This window comes from Anthonomus grandis, chromosome 10 (genome assembly GCF_022605725.1).
Source record: "Anthonomus grandis grandis chromosome 10, icAntGran1.3, whole genome shotgun sequence".
Lineage (NCBI taxonomy): Eukaryota > Metazoa > Arthropoda > Insecta > Coleoptera > Curculionidae > Anthonomus > Anthonomus grandis.
In genome coordinates, this window is record NC_065555.1 from 527,221 (window position 1) to 545,784 (window position 18,564).

At 35.3% G+C, this 18,564-nt stretch overlaps 2 protein-coding genes across 3 annotated transcripts in view; both read left to right on the forward strand.

Moving 5' to 3' along the window:
- Nucleotides 1-594: 594 nt before the first annotated feature.
- Nucleotides 595-2,595, forward strand: LOC126741711 (uncharacterized). The gene is made up of 4 exons (XM_050448254.1): nucleotides 595-1,010; nucleotides 1,487-1,663; nucleotides 1,718-1,832; nucleotides 1,900-2,595. The coding sequence occupies exons 1-4, from the start codon at nucleotides 944-946 to the stop codon at nucleotides 2,033-2,035; spliced, it is 495 nt and encodes a 164-aa protein (XP_050304211.1). The 5' UTR covers nucleotides 595-943; the 3' UTR covers nucleotides 2,036-2,595.
- A 119-nt stretch (nucleotides 2,596-2,714) lies between these two features.
- Nucleotides 2,715-18,564, forward strand: part of LOC126741707 (3'-5' RNA helicase YTHDC2-like) — a 32,745-nt gene continuing 16,895 nt past the window's right edge. Inside the window, exons 1-15 of one of the 2 annotated variants that reach the window (XM_050448244.1) lie at nucleotides 3,631-3,888; nucleotides 3,944-4,136; nucleotides 6,196-6,352; nucleotides 6,413-6,606; nucleotides 6,652-6,868; nucleotides 6,921-7,102; nucleotides 7,161-7,450; nucleotides 7,841-8,013; nucleotides 8,083-8,223; nucleotides 8,288-8,419; nucleotides 10,447-10,685; nucleotides 12,842-13,015; nucleotides 13,074-13,231; nucleotides 14,217-14,336; nucleotides 14,403-14,526. In XM_050448244.1, coding sequence (XP_050304201.1) covers nucleotides 3,776-3,888; nucleotides 3,944-4,136; nucleotides 6,196-6,352; nucleotides 6,413-6,606; nucleotides 6,652-6,868; nucleotides 6,921-7,102; nucleotides 7,161-7,450; nucleotides 7,841-8,013; nucleotides 8,083-8,223; nucleotides 8,288-8,419; nucleotides 10,447-10,685; nucleotides 12,842-13,015; nucleotides 13,074-13,231; nucleotides 14,217-14,336; nucleotides 14,403-14,526 — 2,607 coding nt within the window. In that variant the 5' untranslated portion in view covers nucleotides 3,631-3,775. Of the gene's footprint in view, nucleotides 2,874-3,630; nucleotides 3,889-3,943; nucleotides 4,137-6,195; nucleotides 6,353-6,412; nucleotides 6,607-6,651; nucleotides 6,869-6,920; nucleotides 7,103-7,160; nucleotides 7,451-7,840; nucleotides 8,014-8,082; nucleotides 8,224-8,287; nucleotides 8,420-10,446; nucleotides 10,686-12,841; nucleotides 13,016-13,073; nucleotides 13,232-14,216; nucleotides 14,337-14,402; nucleotides 14,527-18,564 lie in introns of those variants that run through there. The other variant, XM_050448245.1, reaches the window with a different exon arrangement.

Here is an 18,564-nt window from a genome sequence, read left to right on the forward strand (position 1 = left end):
TTCAGGTAGTTCCTTTAATTTCTATTTCACTTATTTGTCACATTTAAAAAGGCCTTATTTTCTATCAGTTACATTTTTGATTAGGCGTTTGCTGTAGACGTTGCGATTAAATAGTAAAATTATAAGAGTTCTTATTAAATGAAATTTGATTTTCCCGCCTTAATTTGGCTAAGTCTCTCTATCAATTTGTTTGATCCAATTGTGCCCCTCGAACTGTCAAGTTAGTTACAACAGTTTCCATTGCGAAGCAAGAGGACGCCAGCAGATTTGTCACACAGATTTGTCTCTGTTTGTATGCAACCACTACTTCTCTATTCTTTTGTGGATTGCATCAATTAGGCATGGAAATTGACTACTATACAATACTCCATACCACGATAGATTATATAAACAACAAATATTTCAAGTTTCAAGGTTTTATATTTTTGTCTGTAATAAATCAAGTGAGAATAAACTAAACACTCCGTCTATTGATAATAATGAATATGCCGAAAACAAATGAAATTTGACGCTCTCTCTCTCTCTATCTCTCTCCCACACACGCGTGTGTGCATATTCGGTTGGAGTGAAAGTAAAATCGATCCTCGCACTGTATGTATGTCAACGAGTCTGGAACGAGGTGGGGTGGGGGGAGCCTGGAATAAGGTTAAAAGTCATAAATTACGCCCATAGTAATCGCGGTTTTTTGCTACATTAAAATGTCCACATGGTGAATTATGATTTGATATAGTTGGTTTTCTGATTATAAAATGCGACCGAATATTATGACTGGATCAAGTGTTCAAGTGTCCACGTTAACCCATTACGATCCCCCCAATGAGCCTCACTACCATCAGCGTAATGATGAAGTCGTAGTATCGATTGTTCCAAATGGCCCCGAAGAAATCGATATTTTTCTAGGACATGTACGCGTTATTTACATTCAAAACGATAGAAAATAGAAATGAAGTGCCCTCCGCGACTCTTCGGCACAATCGTTTTTGTGGCATTTATTAGCATGTTTCCTGGGGGTAAGTCCTGTTTAAAAGAATTATTCTTGGTCAATACACGCATATACAGACAATAAACTTAGAGAGAGAGAAAGAGACAGATTCACGCGTTTTTACTAATCAAAGAAGTGGCCTCTATAACAACCTTTTGACGCCAAAACAGACATCATCACGTCATGCGAGATCCCATTATCTCATCAAAGTTTTCGAAATGCTTAATTCCATTTTTCAAAATCCGTTAATTTGATTAGTTTTTTAATTTGACATGCAAATGACAGTTCAACTGTCATAATGGCCGACGGGCGCCATCTTGAAATAATTTGGCAACCGGTATTTTCTAACCTGACTTCCTTCTTTGTCTCTCAACCTCCTTCTTCTTCAATCTTCTTTCTCACTTTTATCCACTGAAAACGACTTACCTTGAAAATTTGACAATTGCAATAACCCTTTCAAATAAATCCGACGTTGCCAAATCATATATTATTATACTTCCCTAGGTACTGCCATAGATTGTTTTAAGTGTATCTCCATAAATAACGATTACCAGCCGTGCGAGGACCCTTTCCATAACAATTACACCGTAGACATCTACCAATCGCCTTGCATGTGCGGTCGTAAGGGAAGAGACGGCCTATTTCCCGCCACTTCCTGCGTTAAAATATCCGGAGTATTTGGTAAGGGATTTTTATTTTGAAAAAAATCACTCTTCATATAACGACCCCTCACAGATGACAATAAAGAGACGATAACCGTGAGGGGATGCGCCTTGGACAGCGGCACTTTAACCACAGATACGGAATTGGTCAGGATGTCTCACTGCGGCGGATTCTACTTCGCCAACAGGTTGCGACGTTGCCGAACTTGTCAATGATTTCCAAAATTTTAACGATTTCTTTTTCTGTTTGGTTAGATACGTGAGAGGATGCGTCCAGAGTTGCAGTGACGCGGACGGGTGCAACGCGTCCCACAGGATCCGACCAATGGGGCTCGCGAACCGCATAATTCCCGCAATTTTTCTGGTCGTCTTAAAATTTTTCATTAATTAATTCAGCAAATATGACAATTAAAAAAGAAAAAAAACATATCAGAAATTGAAAGGGAGACAATTAAGGAATAATATATAGGGTAAATTGCTTTAGGAGTGTTAGAGAAATAATTAACGGACCATTTACATTATAAGTTTTACTGCAAATCAGGGTTCATTATCCAGACCATTAGCGTCCGTCCGTCAAACGCAAACGTTCATAACGCCAATTGATTTTACATAACGTTACATGCGAACGTCAAGTTTATAAATCACAATTATAATTATAATAATAATCTTCCCGTAGATGTTAGAGATTTCAAAGACCATTCCCGTCTTTGGCCAGGACACGCGCAAGTTTAAAAACTATTTGAGTACAAATAATATATGCATTGCAGGTCATAACCTCAAATTGTTTGTTTTACGTATATGCAGATTGAATTGAATCGTTATTTAATAATCTTCCATAGTCACATTATTATATATAAAATAATATACATCATGTTAATTATTACATAAATGTATTAAGCTATTTTCAAATATTAATGTATTACCAATAAAAAAGTGTTGATGAGCAATTAATTAATTAATTAATTACTATAGTGGACCAAATAGAAAATGGCATTTTTTTTGGTTACCCCCTCCCTTACCCTTACGTCATTTAGTGACAGCCTACCGATTTGAATTTAACGGTTTTCTATGCACACGAGCGCCCTCTCAGTCTCACTTGAGTCGACGCACTTTTTGGCGCATTTTCTTCAACAGTTTCTTTGGGCAGCGGTTAGTGGTACGCGCTTTTCCTTCGTAAATTCCATATTATCGTTAATACTTTTTAGTGTCTGTTCCAGAACATCCTTATGGTAAGTACTACATTCATTTCCAGTTCGCGTTTTATGGAAATTCATAGGGAAATTGAGGTGCGTCTTGGGGCCTCCGGGGGTGACGCCTATACCAGAAATCTCTCTTATGGGCACATAATAGGGTTAAAACATAATTTTTAAGTGCATCTAATTGAACAACCCAAGCAGTTTCTGTTACAAATATAGATTTTTATTGATTTCCCGTAAGAGCTTCAGGGCTATGAAATTCGATGCTAATCACCTGATCGACAGTCAGATGTTTTGGGGTCCATTGTGTTGCCTACATAGGCTGTTCAAATTAAATTTTTTGGCACAATTTCCATCTTAATTAGAGAAAAATGGGGCCCCTAGGGTCCCCAAGAGAAAAACCGCGCTTTCCTCCTCGCCCCCTATCATCGGCGTCAGCAAGATTTTTAGCGGGATTTTACGTAAAATGGACGCGAACCGTGGCACCGTTGCCACATCAACCACATTTGTACCCGAATTTAGAGAAATATTTCCATCTTGAACCTCTTCTAAGGCAAATTTGCTTGAATAGTTTGGCAACACCGCGTGTCTCGAGATTTTTTTGCGTACTGGGTGGCTCAAATACACAAGCATTCGATTTACTATAAATCTAAATAAATAAAAAAATTGTGTGTGTTTTTTAAAATATAAGTCAAATTTTAATTTAAATTAAACTTAAATTTTTTCACGAGTGTAAAGTGAGATCGCGCCATAAATCAACTGTCATATTTTTGACTCACTTGTCAAATTCCATCGAAGTTTGAGGTTATGTAGAATTTAAATTTTCTTGTAAACTTATGATTAGTAGTTTCTATTTAAGAAATAAATAGTTTAAGTGCATCATGCATTATATAGTTGCCATTTACTTCAATATTAATTAGACAAAAAATCACAAAATGAGTTATCAAGACAGGAGTATTATAAGAAGGGTCCATTCAAACCCTAGGGATAGCCCGGGGAGCCCACATAGCCCATCATCATTTCGCAATTTCCGTAAAGGGAATGTCAGGTAACAGGTTCTAATTCGGCTATTGAAGTCCGTTGCTCACAAGTGCAATTTGAAGGTTCGGTGTTAACACGAAAGGGAGGTCCAGAAATACTCTGGTCATTGACGAGCACATCCAAGAGGCAACCCCTGAACACTTACGGATAGAAATCGATAAGATTTTTAGTGAATTTCTAGCCGACCCTGAAAAGACTGAGTATATTTTTCCATCCGATTATAATAATTTGCAACGGAAGTATGTCCATTACAAGGTAAAGGGGGGTGGTTAGTTTAAATTGCTTTATTACACCAATCATTGAAATAATACTTTTAAAAATCACATACTTTAGATAGCTTGATGAAAACTTAACCCTCTAAAGGGCCAATTTTTATTTTATGAAAAAAATCATAGGCGGGTAAATTCATAACATAAAAATGAATTCGAGGCTTAAAAAAAGTTTATCATAAACCTTTAAAGCTTTGGGGATGAAAAAACCTCCCCCAGTCTTAAGGCAGACCTGCCGACTAAAGGGACAAAAATAGTCAGGGTAAAAAAAGCGAAATTAAACTTGAAATGTATATTTTGTGCCTCAATACAAAAAAATAAGATTAGTGTACTGCTTTATTGTGTATGAGACTCTTGAAAACACTTTTTAGTTGAGGAAAGGCACAAATTTAAATTGCATTTAGTGCAAAAGAACTGAGTTTCAGCTTTACATCCTTTGTTTTTACACATTCTTTTACCGGATCTATCCAAAAGGTCGGGCATGTGGTTTAAACCATCAAATCGGATATCTGGCTTGGGGATATATGTCTTAGATTTTTTTGCAGGTTGCATTTCTTCCTGCTTTGAAGCAGATAAAGGCCTGCCAGGACGTTTTCTGACAGCTTCGTTAACGCATAGTACGGCAGTTACTTGTGCTCGAAACACTGGTAAAGGCGGCGATTCTTTATGAATCAGTTTGTGGTACCTTCCAAGTAATCCATTCATTAGATCAACTCCGCCCATGTGATAATTATATTCATGTATGATGGTGGGGCATTCAATTTGCACATACTTTTTTGCAGACCAATCATATCTTGTTGCCTTTGATGGTTGTTTATCTTGGAGAGCACTTTTAAAGGGTAGTACCCCGACGTATGTAGAAGCCAAACGCACATCTTTGTTGTCCTTCCACAATACAGTTGTCAAATCTACACCATGCGCATTTCCCACATACTCAACAGAAAATCCCTTATCTGCTGTAGCAAGCTGTTTATCTTTTGACTAGGCAATTTACAATTAGGACTACGACCAGAACGAATTGTCCCTATTAATATTTTTTGAGATAGCCGGACTCTTATGTGTACATAAACTCTTTTTAGCCGCAATCAATACACCACCTCCACGAGCCTTGGTAGTATTCGTACCCATTTGACGATCATATCTATTTAAATCATAGTTTGATACACCAATTTCAACATCTGAATATTCAGATGTTAACCAAGTCTCTGCAATCATAACAATATCATAGCAGCAGCAACTAAGTGCCTGCTGAAAATCTTTTATTTTAGTTCTCATACCACCTGTATTAGCATAATACACGCAAACACCTGAACCAGAAGGCCCATTCCGCACTAAACTATGGTCTGATTCATTTGATTTTGATGAAAATTTATCTTGCGTTTATTATTTAACCAAAAGTTTCGCAAGATAACCCCTCTAGGCCAGTTATCTGGCCTTAAAAAATCATCCCTACAATCGCCGTTGATGCTTATCTTAAAAGAAATAGTCTTACCCTTTGTGCGCTATAGCTTCTTTTTATTAAAAAAAACTCCGGCAAGAATTGTTTTAAAAAATACTGGATATATTAAAAAACACAACTAACTACTTGATTACAAATAAAATGGAAAAGTTAAAAATAAAGTAAAAGGTTTTAAACGGTAAAACGATGACGATGAAAATGAGTGCGCTACTCTCGATAATCTTAATACGAATATAATAATTTTCACACACGAGCCAATTTGGTTGTTCGAAAAAAGGCTGATACCACAAAAAAATGCTGATCTGGCTGCGGAAAGTCTGAAGGTTTTTAAGAGTTGCATGAAATTGATATTTTGTCCATTTAATAAAACTACAAATAAGCCGCTGGCGCCACTGAGGCGGTTAAGGATTGTACACCCTTAACTGGCAACAAATCTAGTTTAAGGTCCCTAATCTGAGGGCACCGCTTTTTAATATGCTCTTCAATAAAACCAGGGGTCACTCCCATTTTAACATGTCCCGGATAAAAATATTCCCTATTTACTGAACCTGCGAAATTTCATCACCTCTAAAGTCCGCCTTTTCAGGCCCAACTAACGAATTTAGTGTCAAAATCACACGGCAGGGAGCCGAATAGACAGTTACACCTGAAAAAGAAACCTAAACAAGCGGCCAGTCAATCGTTCCATGTCTTTTTGTGCGACGAGATTTACAATGAGCTGCAAGAGTTCGACAAAAATTATGGTGAGCTACAAGGGGGTTCTTCTCATGCAATACGCGCTTCAATATAATTTGTTTCTTAAGGCAATAAGTTGCAAAATGAGCCCCAACACTTTCGGCCAATGAAAAGAAGCGATAAGGTTTATGGGAGACTGCAAGACACCGAACCAGTGATCCCCCCCGGGACTATGATGAATGCCGAAATGACTGAAACCCGAAGCAACTTGCCCATTTTTGAAAAGAGAGCAAACGTTTTGGAAGTGATTCACATGAACCAGGTAATTAAACACATGTTTTTTTTTGTGGGTTAATTGCACTTTTAGGTGACCATAATTTGCTCGGAAACTGGCTCAGGAAAAACCACCCAAATACCTCAATATTTACTAGAGGAGGCCTACATGCTTAAGAAACCTTGCAAGATCATTTGCACCCAACCGAGAAGGATTTCTACCATAGCAGCGGCCGAAAGGGTGGCTTACGAAAGGGGTGAGGTGTTGGGGGCCGCCGTCGGTTACCATATTCGCCTGGAGTCTAAAAGCGGTATGCTTTTACACTTTTGTTAAGTGCCATTTTAGTTTTGTTGCATTTTTAGGTCCTAATACTAATTTGCTCTTCTGCACGGTGGGGGTCTTTTTAAGAAGCCTTATGTGCGGCAACAAGTGCTTACACAACATCTCGTACATCATCGTCGATGAGATTCACGAGCGTGATAAGCTGAGCGATTTTTTGCTTATCTGCTTAAAGCAGAACCTGTCAAATTTCCCCAACTTGAAGGTTTTTAGTAAAATTATTGCCTGACGTTTTTTTTGCATTATTAAACGTGCCGTTCCAGGTGATTTTGATGTCGGCCACGGTGGACACGACGAAATTCCAAACGTATTTCAATTCGAGTGCGGTCCTGTCGATTCCAGGGCGACTTTACCCGATCCAGACGTTTTTCCTGGGCGATATATTGAGCATGACGCAGTTTATGACCGGACATATGAGATCCGCGATGGCCAAGCTGCAACAGAAACGGGAATCGCAGTTGTCGCACACGATGGTCGCTGCTGAAAAGCCGAAACTGTCTGAACAGGATCAGGCGAATCTGAATTGTGCTTTGGAGGCGTACATGAACTATAGGTGAGAGATTAGTAGGTTTAACAATAATTGTTGGTGGGGTAATTTGGGTTTTTATGGAAGATTATTGGTTTTTCAAAAAAAATATTTTTGTGAATAATGTACTTAGTATTAGGATGTACCTGACAGTCTTTGGTTCTTTAATAGTAAAAAAGTTATCAGTATTTTACTGAAATCCTCGAAACATAAACAAGGCAATATTCTGAAATTTTAAATTTTCTCAAAAACTATTGATTGCTCAAAAAATTTCATTCTAATAAAAAATGTTCTCTGTATTCGGATGTACATACCCGTTTTTGATTTATGTCTCTAACTTCAATACCAATAAAGTTATAAAAAGTTTTCCAAAATACCCAAAATGTAAAATAATTAAAAAAAAAATGAAAATTATAGCGACGATTACGATTACAACGTACACTACGAAGAAGCGACCGCTGATTTGATGCAACTGTTCATCACCGAAGACGTGCCGGTTGACCAGCAGCATTCGGACCGCGGCTGGACCGCCCTAATGATCGCCTGCCATCTGGGAGACATCGAGTTCATTTCCAAATTATTCACGTTAGGTCAGTTGGTCATAAGCAACTCAATAAATCAGCCGTTACTTGATGTAAAAAAATAAATCGGGATTTTAGGGGCCAATTTGGACGTTTACGACGCGATGGGCAAAACCGCGTGGGACTACGCACAGCTCGCCGATAGAAGGGACGTCCTCGAGATGCTTAGTTCTTTCAGGGAGCAAAAGAACCAAGAGAAATCGACTGCTGATACTGACAGTAAGTTTGCACCAAAAAAAAATCGTTTTTGTTGGTTTTTCTGAGGGGTTTTATTGCATTTCAGATTCTCAGTTTCTGTTGCAACTGTACGATATGTCCACCCCGGACGATTTCATCGATTACGATCTGATTACCGAGCTGATCAAGTATATTCATGCCAATTCGGATCGGGGATCGATTTTGGTCTTTTTACCAGGTAAAACTAAAGAAGTTTATTGTCCCCTTTGTGCTTCACATAATAAACAAATGTTTGAAAAATTCAGTATTTCCAAATATGTGGAAACTCGCCTTAGTCTTTTATTCCTTTGGCCAAAGTAGCTCAACCAAAGGAACTAAAAGATCTCCGATCAATAAGCATTCTTCCCGTTTTTTCCAAAATTCTCGAAGTCATGAAATTTTGTCACTCAAACAATCAGGGTTTCGTCAAGGATATAGTTGTGCTACGGCTATGGCTGACGTGACAGATGACATTTTCCGAGCGTGGGATCAAGAGGACAACAAACAAGACTTCACAAAGCCATTCGACGTAATTAATCATAGGATTTTATTATCAATTTTAGGTTATATAGGATTTTCAAGAGATGCAATAACATTTTTTAAATCATTTTTGGGGGTAATCGCAGCCAGCAGATCATTTTGAATGGTATAAAAACTAACTCAGCACCTTTATTAGTAGGTGTTCCTCAGGAAAGTATCCTGGGGCCATTTTTGTACACAATTTAAACATGTCGATTTAAAGAGCTTTTAAAATTTTGTAGCTACTATTTGTATGCGGACGACATCACTCTATCTTCACTTTCACCCAAATAATACAGAAATTGCCAATAGAAATATAAGTTTGGATTTAAAAAGTATAATAGAAATCTCAACGTGTTACGATCTAAAGATAAACCCTTCAAAATCATCCGTTACTGTATTCGAAGGAGATAAAAAATAATAGATTGAGTGTTAGCAACGAGCTTAATATACTAATTAACAACTTCACCATTTCATTAACTAACACGTCCAAATCATTGGGACTTGTTATTGACTCTGATCTTCGGTTTCATGAGCATATCACAGAAAAGCTCCGAAAAGTCCTTAATGTTGCTCAAACTTATATATAATCAAAGAAAATTTTTAAATCAAAAATTAAAAAAAACATCTATGTGACTCCTTAGTGCTATCAAACTTTAACCACTGTGACAGTATATGGCCCATGTTTGGATCGGTTTGATTCCCGTAGAATTCAGATAGTACAAAATGCGTGCCTTCGCCTTATTTTTGGGATACGCCGCAGAAATCGGATCTCTCATAAGCTTATAGACATCGGCTGGCTTAATATGTATAACCGCAGAAAACTGCACCTCATTCGTTGGGCTACAAGCTAATAAAATTTAAATCTCCCCAATACTTGTATGATAGAGCAGATTTTAGAATTAACAACAATAATCGTAACTTACGCAATTTACATCTTCTTACTATTCCTCGACACAGAAAAGAACTTTTTAAACGAAGCTTTTCATATAATTTAGCTTTCAGTTTGAATTCCTTAAAGGTTACATCATTTGATCTGGCCTGTTTTATTTTTCAAAGAAAAACTAAAGACATTCTGTTTTTACGTCAGTAAATAAAGTTGGTCTTTTATTTTGATTTTTTATGAGATGTCGCTAAATGTCTTTTTGTATTTTTAAGTTTCAACTGTTATGATCTGTAATTTGACATATTGATACTGGTTGTAGAGCAAATTTTTTTAATGTTATATTTTTTACTTTTTTTTTAGAGAGCGTCTAAACAGTATCTGGTCTGCGTACCAGAATACTGACGTAACACGGCCTTTTATTTTTCATAGACATTGTGTATTTCTTAATTTTTATATTGTATTTTGTACTTGTTTATAAAAAGTAATAAATTTTATGTATTATTATTATTAAGTGTCAGTAGAATAAGTACAGGAGATCTATCTTTAAATTCCTGGAAGTGATTAATGTTTTCCAAGGAATTAATGAGAAAACCAAATTCCCCTTTTCTGAATTAAAACCTTTAGTTCCTCCAGGCACTTTTCTAGCACCGAAATAAGAACATTCAGAAAATTGATTTTTTCAACACTTTGGTTGTCCTGTAAGAAATATTTTAAATTTAATTTCGCCCGAGGTGAACCATTTTCTCAAATCTACAAGTGATTCCACATTAACTCCATTGCTTCTTATTTAGCCTCGAAAAAACTAAACTGTTAACTTGCAGGTTATGACGAGATAATGCAGTGTAACGACAACGTATTAGACTCCGGCCTGCCCATCTCCGAGTATCGGATTTTCTTCCTGCACAGCAGCATGAACATGAAGGACCAGTGCGACGTGTTCAAACCGTTACCCCAAAGGAAATTAATCCTGAGCACGAACATCGCTGAAACGAGCATCACGGTGGAGGACGTCGTCTTTGTTATCGACGTAGGGAAGGCCAAAGAGAAGGTTTATGATGCGGTAAGTTCACCCTTGTGACTAAAAATTCATTTTTAAACTTTTCTCTTAAAAGGCATTTTTTTTCTGTAAATGTACAAGGTGTTTCAGAAATTAGAGGTCAAAGTTACCAAGTGAAAAAAACCACTTTTAAAAATTCTCAAAAAAAAACATGTTTAGGACCGCTCTAAACGGAGTTGAACAGGTTTGTTTAAAATGATTTTTTTTTCTAAATGTCCAAGATAGCTCAGAAACTAGAGGTCAAAGTGACCCCTAATTTCTGTAAAACCCAATGAAAAAAATGACAATTTCAAAAACCACTTTTGGAAATTCCCAATAAATCATATTTAGGTCCGCTGTAAAAGGTGGAACTTTCAGTATGTTTTAGTTAAGGGTTCATACTAACTTTTCTCTTGGAATTAATTTTTTTGTGAATATACAGGATGTCACAGAAATTACGGGTTCGCAGATAATGCTAGCAATATGGTCAGATCTGAGTTTCCTCACATCTTTACGATTGGATGTGTTGCTCACGGGCTCAGTTTATTAGCAAAAGATATTATGAGGATTCCTCGGCTATCTGATTTAAGAAATAAGGCTAAAACGGTTGTAAAAAACATTTAAAACAAACACGAGTCTCCTTTGCAGTATTTCGCAAAAAACAAAAGGAAAAGTATGGAAATAAAGCCGTTGCTTTAAAGATGCCAAATCCAGATTTGCAGGAGACGAGATTCTTTTCAGCTCCTTAAAACTTAACAAAGCTGCCTTACAAGAAACTGTCATTTCGGAAGACGTCAAAATAGAAGATTCAGTACGAAGAGAAATCCTTGGCGATACGTTCTGGCAAGATATTACTATAGCAGGAGAACTTCTGAAGCCAGGGGTATAAAAGTTTTAGAGGGAGATTCTCCTAATTTATCACTTGTTCCAAGAGTGTTAATGGACATAAAAGTTCAAACAATCGATAGCCTAAAAAGGCATTCATCATTAATAAATAGCAGTACTTCAAATACTATACTGAAACAAGTAGCAAAAAGAATTGACTTTTGCTGTAAGAATCTACACAAGGCCGCTTATTTTGTAGATCCTCGATTTAGAGGAGAGGGTCTTTCAGACGAGGATTGCCTGGACTGCCTTAAAGTTATTAAACATATGTCAAATCATATTGATCTACTAGCTGATAAAGTGATTGCTAACGCGGCTATGTATAAATCAAAATCAGGTTTTTACGGAAGACCAATTTTGTGGGAAGTTGCAAGTCAAAACGATTGTGATCCAGTATCATGGTGGAAAGGTCTCTGTGCAAACCAACCAATAGCAACTCGGTTACTACAATTAATCCCATCATCGGCAGCTTCTGAAAGAAACTGGTCAACATATCAACTTATTCACTCAAAAAAAAAGATTGTTAGGTAAACGAGTGGAAAAATTAGTAGCCGTTAGCAGCAACCTGTACCTATTCGATGAGGACATCGAAAAAAAAATGTTCCAGCGAAGATTGCCTGTATTACTTACAAATCGAGGCCGCTTCTTTGGTCATCGATTATGATGATGATGACCAATTACTCTGTCAATATACCTCAAACGAGGCCCCTAATCTTGAAGATTCATTTGATGCAGAACTAGAATCTAGTTTTGAATGTTCTGGTTCTGATGAATCTTCATAATTTAATTAATTTACTTATTTCTTATTTTTGGTTGTAGTTTAATTAAAAAAAAAAAGAATTTTTCCTTTTTTTGGTTTTTTTCAACACTTCCGGAATAAAACAGGAAAAAAACCGTTTTTTTTTCCGGGCTGTTAAAACACTGTCAATCGGTGTAAATACTGAATTATTTCATTTTTAAACGTGTTTACAACCTTACCCTCTCGTTGCTCCTTGCTGGGTTTCATTTAAATAATGTTATTGCTTTTCTGGTATATAAGATGTATACAAACACCTTCAGTCTTCTTTTCAATATTTGAGCTAACTAAAAGCGCTTTAAGGGATACATACGTGTCCAGTAAAAGATGGTGCAAAGCGTCAACATTGCTAACGCTGCTTTAAAGGACAATTAGCTTAAATAATAGTCGGTGCAAAAATGGCTGGTAGTATGTTTGTTTAAAGTGACTTAGTTAGGAATTAAGGGTCAGAAAGACCCAACTTAAAATTCATATATGTATAATTCGTATTCTTTTTCAGTATAACAAACTGTCCGTCCTACAGACCCAATGGATATCGCGAGCATGCGCGAAACAACGTCAAGGGCGTGCCGGAAGGGTCAGCACGGGATTCTGCTTCCGCTTATACTCGCAACAGCGTTTCAAACATATGCCCGAGGAACGGGTACCGGAGATCCTAAGGGTATCCTTGGAGGTACGCTGTGAGATAAATATTACACTACATCAAGGTAATATTTATTTTTTATTGCCAGGAATTGTGTCTTCACGCGAAAATAATCGCCCCGAAATCGATGAACATTTACGATTTCTTGTGTTTGGCACCGGATCCGCCCACCCCGAACGCGGTACAGGTGGCCGTCGAGAACTTACAGGCATTGGGAGCCTTAGATAAGGAGGAAGACCTTCACAAGTGAGCTGAATACATAATTTACAATTGAAATATAGTGTGTCCAAGGTGTAAGGATGTCAAAAGAGATACGAATTAGAGCATTTTCAAGCTTAACAATATGCCGTCTCGAAAGTTTTAAAATTCAGAGTACTTTCGGAAATATGCCTAAAAACCGAAATTTGTCGATTTCGTTTTTATTTTCTTCTGAAGTTATTTAAAGAGATATGGAAAAACAAAAGACACTTTTTTATGGCCCCTTTTTAAGCTCTACAAAACTAAAGTTAGTTAAACTAATTTAGATTATAGATAATGAATTAATTTTTTTAAAAATAAAACTTCTAAATTTTAATTATTATAAACAATTGAGAAACTATACGAAACACGCTACTATCAGAGAAAAAATTACGGTTTAGCGAATAACAATAACCAGATATTTTGGAAAAATATCAATAAACTTCAATTGTGCAACAATAAGTCTTTTGCCCAATAATTTCAAAAATATAAATTTAATAAATGTAATAGGGACCTCAATCCATTCACACATATAGTAAGAAAGCTATTATTACACTAACTTATTTTCAAATCAAAAAAAATCCAAGAGATTTTAAAAGTCTAAGGCCTATATAGTCTAAAATTTTTGAAAAATACATTTATCAACAAGTAAATCAATTTGTAGTTACTAATAACATAATTCCATTTCATCTACACCTAAATATGGTAAATTATATCTGATGCAATGAAGAAAATAATTTAACTGCCTGTACGGATTTGCTAGATTTCAGCTAGGCCTTTGATACCATTGACTATATATACTATGCTTTAAGCTAAATTAAATTATATTGGTTTATCGACTCAAACCCTTAAATTTTTTTTAAGTATACTTACTTTTTTTATGTATTTTAAATGGTGAACGTACCGGTGTAGGAGGGAAAGAGTGTGCATAATATACTTGCTCCATCACCATTAAAAAAAACTCAAATCGTTTAATAATTAAAATTCGTTTCAGGTTGGGCGAGTATTTGGCCCAGTTAACTTTAGAGCCGCGTCTAGGCAAAATGCTTATACTGGCCTGTATATTTAAGTGTTTGGAGCCGATGTTGACGATTTGCGCCGGTATGGCCCACAGGTAAACGCAATTTTCCGTATGATTTTCGTCCGAAATCCTGGTAATCGTTTCGTTTATTTGTTGTAGGGATCCGTTTCAACTACCACCCCAGGCGAACTTGAAAACCGTCGCGGCGGCTAAAAGACGCGAACTGTTGGGATCCGTGCCGAGCGATCACGCCATTTATTTATTGGTTTTCCAAAAATGGCAGGTAAGAAAACCGGTCCAGGCACGAAAACGAATTTTTCTCAAAAAACTATTAGTTTCTCAAAAATTTTCGTTCTTGTGAAAAACATTCTCTGTGTTGGGACGTACGAAGTAGTTTTTGATTCATGTTTATAGCTTTAATAATAAAGAAGTTATCAAAATTCTTGGAAACTTGCATAAAAACGACAGAAATCTGAAATTTTAATTTTTTTCAAAAACTATAGGTTTCTCAAAAATTTTCGTTTTAGTGAAAATGTTATCTGTATTGGGGTTTACCTAACAGCATTTGATTCGTGTCTTTACCTGCGATACTAATGAAGTTATCAAAATTCTTGGAAACTATTCTAATCATGGAAACGACAGAAATGTGAAATTTTCATTTTTCTCAAAAACTAATAGTTCCTCAAAAAATTGTATTCCTTTAAAAAATATTCTCTGTATTCGTACGTACTTAACAGTTTTTGATTCATATTTCTATCTTTAATAATAAAAAGTTGAAAAATTCGTAAAGTGTAATGATGGCAAAAATCTGAGATTTTAATTTTTCTCAAAAAACCTGTAGGATCTCGAGACTTTTCATTCTAGTAAAAAATGTTATGTGTATTTGAGTCTACATAGCAGTTTTTAATTCATGCTTCTACCTATAATACTAAAAAAGTTATTAAACATTTTCAAAAATTCGGAATTTGTGTGTGTGTTAAGTAACTCTAGTCTGATGATGACAAGAACGCTTGCCCAAATGCATCACTCCTAAAAACTTTTCAATATTATATTGGCTTCACTTCAAAATGGACTTTTTCCTAAATATTTTATACAAAAACAGGGCTATTAGATTGGACATTATAGACGAAAAAGGGTGATTTTTCAAAAGAATTTCTTACTGGGCAAATGTTTGGGGTGGGTGGGGGGGGTAAGGGTTGTTTTGATAAAAAACAAAGTTTTTGCAGGAAATGTATATTCAATATAATAACATTGTTTATTTAAATTTGATATAATTCTATATTTGAATCGTGATTTTCGAAAAGGGCTTATCTCGCAAAAACGTAATTTTCCAGGAAAAGCTAAAAACGGAATTGCTTTTGACTGATTTGAAGTACGAAAATATGAATTTTCCTAATATTCACAACCTTTGTTTGACATTTTAACCTTGCCAAATTTTTTTCTTGTCAGTCATTTTTAAGTTATTTATTGGCAGTTTTGAGGAGTAGCATGGAAGGTCTTCAACAGTAGGAAGATTAGCACAAATACCTTTAGTTTTTGAAAGGCTAAAAGTTTCAGTATTAATTTCGCTGTCAATGAAGGGGCGGCATAAAACTTCTCCAGGCTTTTCTGGATTAAAGTCAAATTCATAAAAAGTTGAAACTTGAAAAGATACTCTGTTTTCTTTAGCAACTTTTTTTCCATAGCATCTTTCTGATAACGGTTTTGCTTTAAAGTGTACTTTGCACCATGCCTTGAAATAAATGATATCGATATAAGTTATCGTTTTTACACAAAATTCGTCTGTTTTAGTGCTACTGAGTATTAAATTCGTATACTGCTCGTGAGTAAATAAACGATCTTTTCTTCTAATCTTACGCTTTATGGTTGCAAAATCTCTATCACAGTCATTAAAGCAATGACCTCTTTGGGGAAAATAAAGAAAAACTTTTAAATTTCAAATAAGTGACAAAGCGATAAGATATTTTATTATGGTATTATTTTTATTTTGCCCAGGACATCCGTCGCAGAATAAATGTAATTCTGTAATATTTTCAGGAACATTTTTACATATAAAGTCATTTTAAAACGAAGCTACTTCGTTTGGTCCCTTCAACGCTTGGCCCTCATGATAGGAATACAAAGTTGCCTTCCCCGTTTTCATGTCATGTACGCAGAATTCGTATACCCAAATTTGGCGGTAATAGAACACTTCTTGGACTGGAAGTACTGGCAGTGGTAGATTCTGCATATAATCGAAAGACAATTCGAAAATGGTACTGCCGTTCTCGTTACATTTTTCTGTAATAGCTTTGGCTTTATTAAAAAACTTCGATGCCCGACGCTTATGTATGATTAGCTCCGCACTGGCGACCCTCTTGGCATTACCGTTTAAATGGGGATTCTTCAGCTTAACGCTAATTTCTTCACATTTTGAGCACACATCAATTTGTGGCCTACCAAATGCCAAGTCAAAATTTACATTGAAATAATTTCTAAAAAACTGATAATTTACTTTGCTTTCTGGATATTTTGTCACATTCAAAACAGATGATAAGTATTTTTTACAATGTCATTTGAATAGTGAATTTCTTTAACAGGAATTGACTCGATAAAGTTGTGAATTAAAGCACATGTTTCTGCGGGCATTACATTGCTTCTAGACCCGGCAGATTTTCCTCGCATATCGTGGGGGCTTTTATTTGCAATTTTTAGTAGTCGAATTCTCTTTATTCTCTTATCGGTAACACCATGCAAGTTTAGAAAGGCTACTTTACATACTTCTTTTCTATTTCCATCTGCTTCGATAAAATATTTATAAGAGTAACTCTTTGGCTTACTAATTTTAACTTCTTGACGTTTAGAAGTATCCTTCACAGGGAACGCCTCCATCAATCCTTGAATATATATGTCCTGTTCATCTTTGGTATTAAAACCATTTATGCGATTCAATATTGCTTTTTTGGCATCATCGGAAAGATCGAAACATTTTCGAATGCACCTGGAAAGATAAAACTATTTTTTCACAAAACCATTTTTGTATATATTATATATTAAATATAATATCTATCTACTAAATAAATAACATTATTTATCTATCTCTATCCACATCTCCTATTATTTTTTAATTATGTAATAGAACATAGGTATACACTTACCTACAACTAGGCCCAGATTTCCTACAAGAAATATTTTTACCCACGTGTTTGTGTGTGCAAGTCCCTTAACTTCGGCTTTTTTGATAATTACATTTTTATACATTTCACTATTTCTTACTCCTCGCTTCTTTTTTTCTACTCCTGTATCTGCCTCGTCCGAACTACTAGACTCACTCATTGTTTAGAAAAAAAACTAGTAACGTTGAACAAAACAGCACCCAAAATATGTGATTGTTTACTATAATTCATAATATAATTCAAATGACAAACTTGACGTACACAAAGCAACTGTCGTAAAGCGACTGAAACAAGCAAACTTTACGATGCCTATACTCCAATAAAATTCACGTCTTATAAAAATAAGAAATCCCCTTCTTAGTGCGCTTCATTTACTAAATGCGTCGCAATGCATTACGAAAAGGACCCACCCGAAATTTTGTTTTAAAACCACGAGTTTGTAAGAACAAAATCAGACATGAGCCCTTTTCCTTCATAAAATGTTGGCCTACTATTGAACCTGAAAAATTTGCGGAAAAGTCAAATTTGATCAAAATCCGAGTTGAGTCCTTTTCGAAATTCACGATTCATTTAAATATTTAGTTTAAAAATAGCGTTATTAGATTTGATAATATGGACAAAATAGTATATGATATTCATATTATTATGAAAATATAAATACGTTAATTATTTTCCTAGTTTTTGTACTCTTTTTATTAGTATTCTGTAGTTAAAGTTTGTATAATTCGTTCGTTCGTTCGTAGGGTTTATTTAGGGTTCTACTTACGTTTGGTTTATTATTTTTATCTATAGTGTTTAGTTTTTAAGTAGTTCATCTTGTTTGAGAGTCCCAATTTAGGTTATTTAGGTTATATTATTGTAAATCTCTGTAGTTTTTAGCTAGAATTTCGCTACAATATATTCTACTGTTTAATAGATATACGGTTGATAAATAAACCAAAACCAAAAATTTACTAAAAAAATCGTTAAATAAATATTATTTAACGATAATAATATTTGAGGTGTTAACACAGTTAAAACGAAATGAAAATAATCTAAAAGTCATAATAATTGTCGTTTCCTTTCAAAAGGGCACCTAATTAAAATGTATAAAGCTATGTAAAAATCATACAAAAAAATCTTATCTATGTGGATTTGTTTGGAAACAATTACCAGATATAATTATT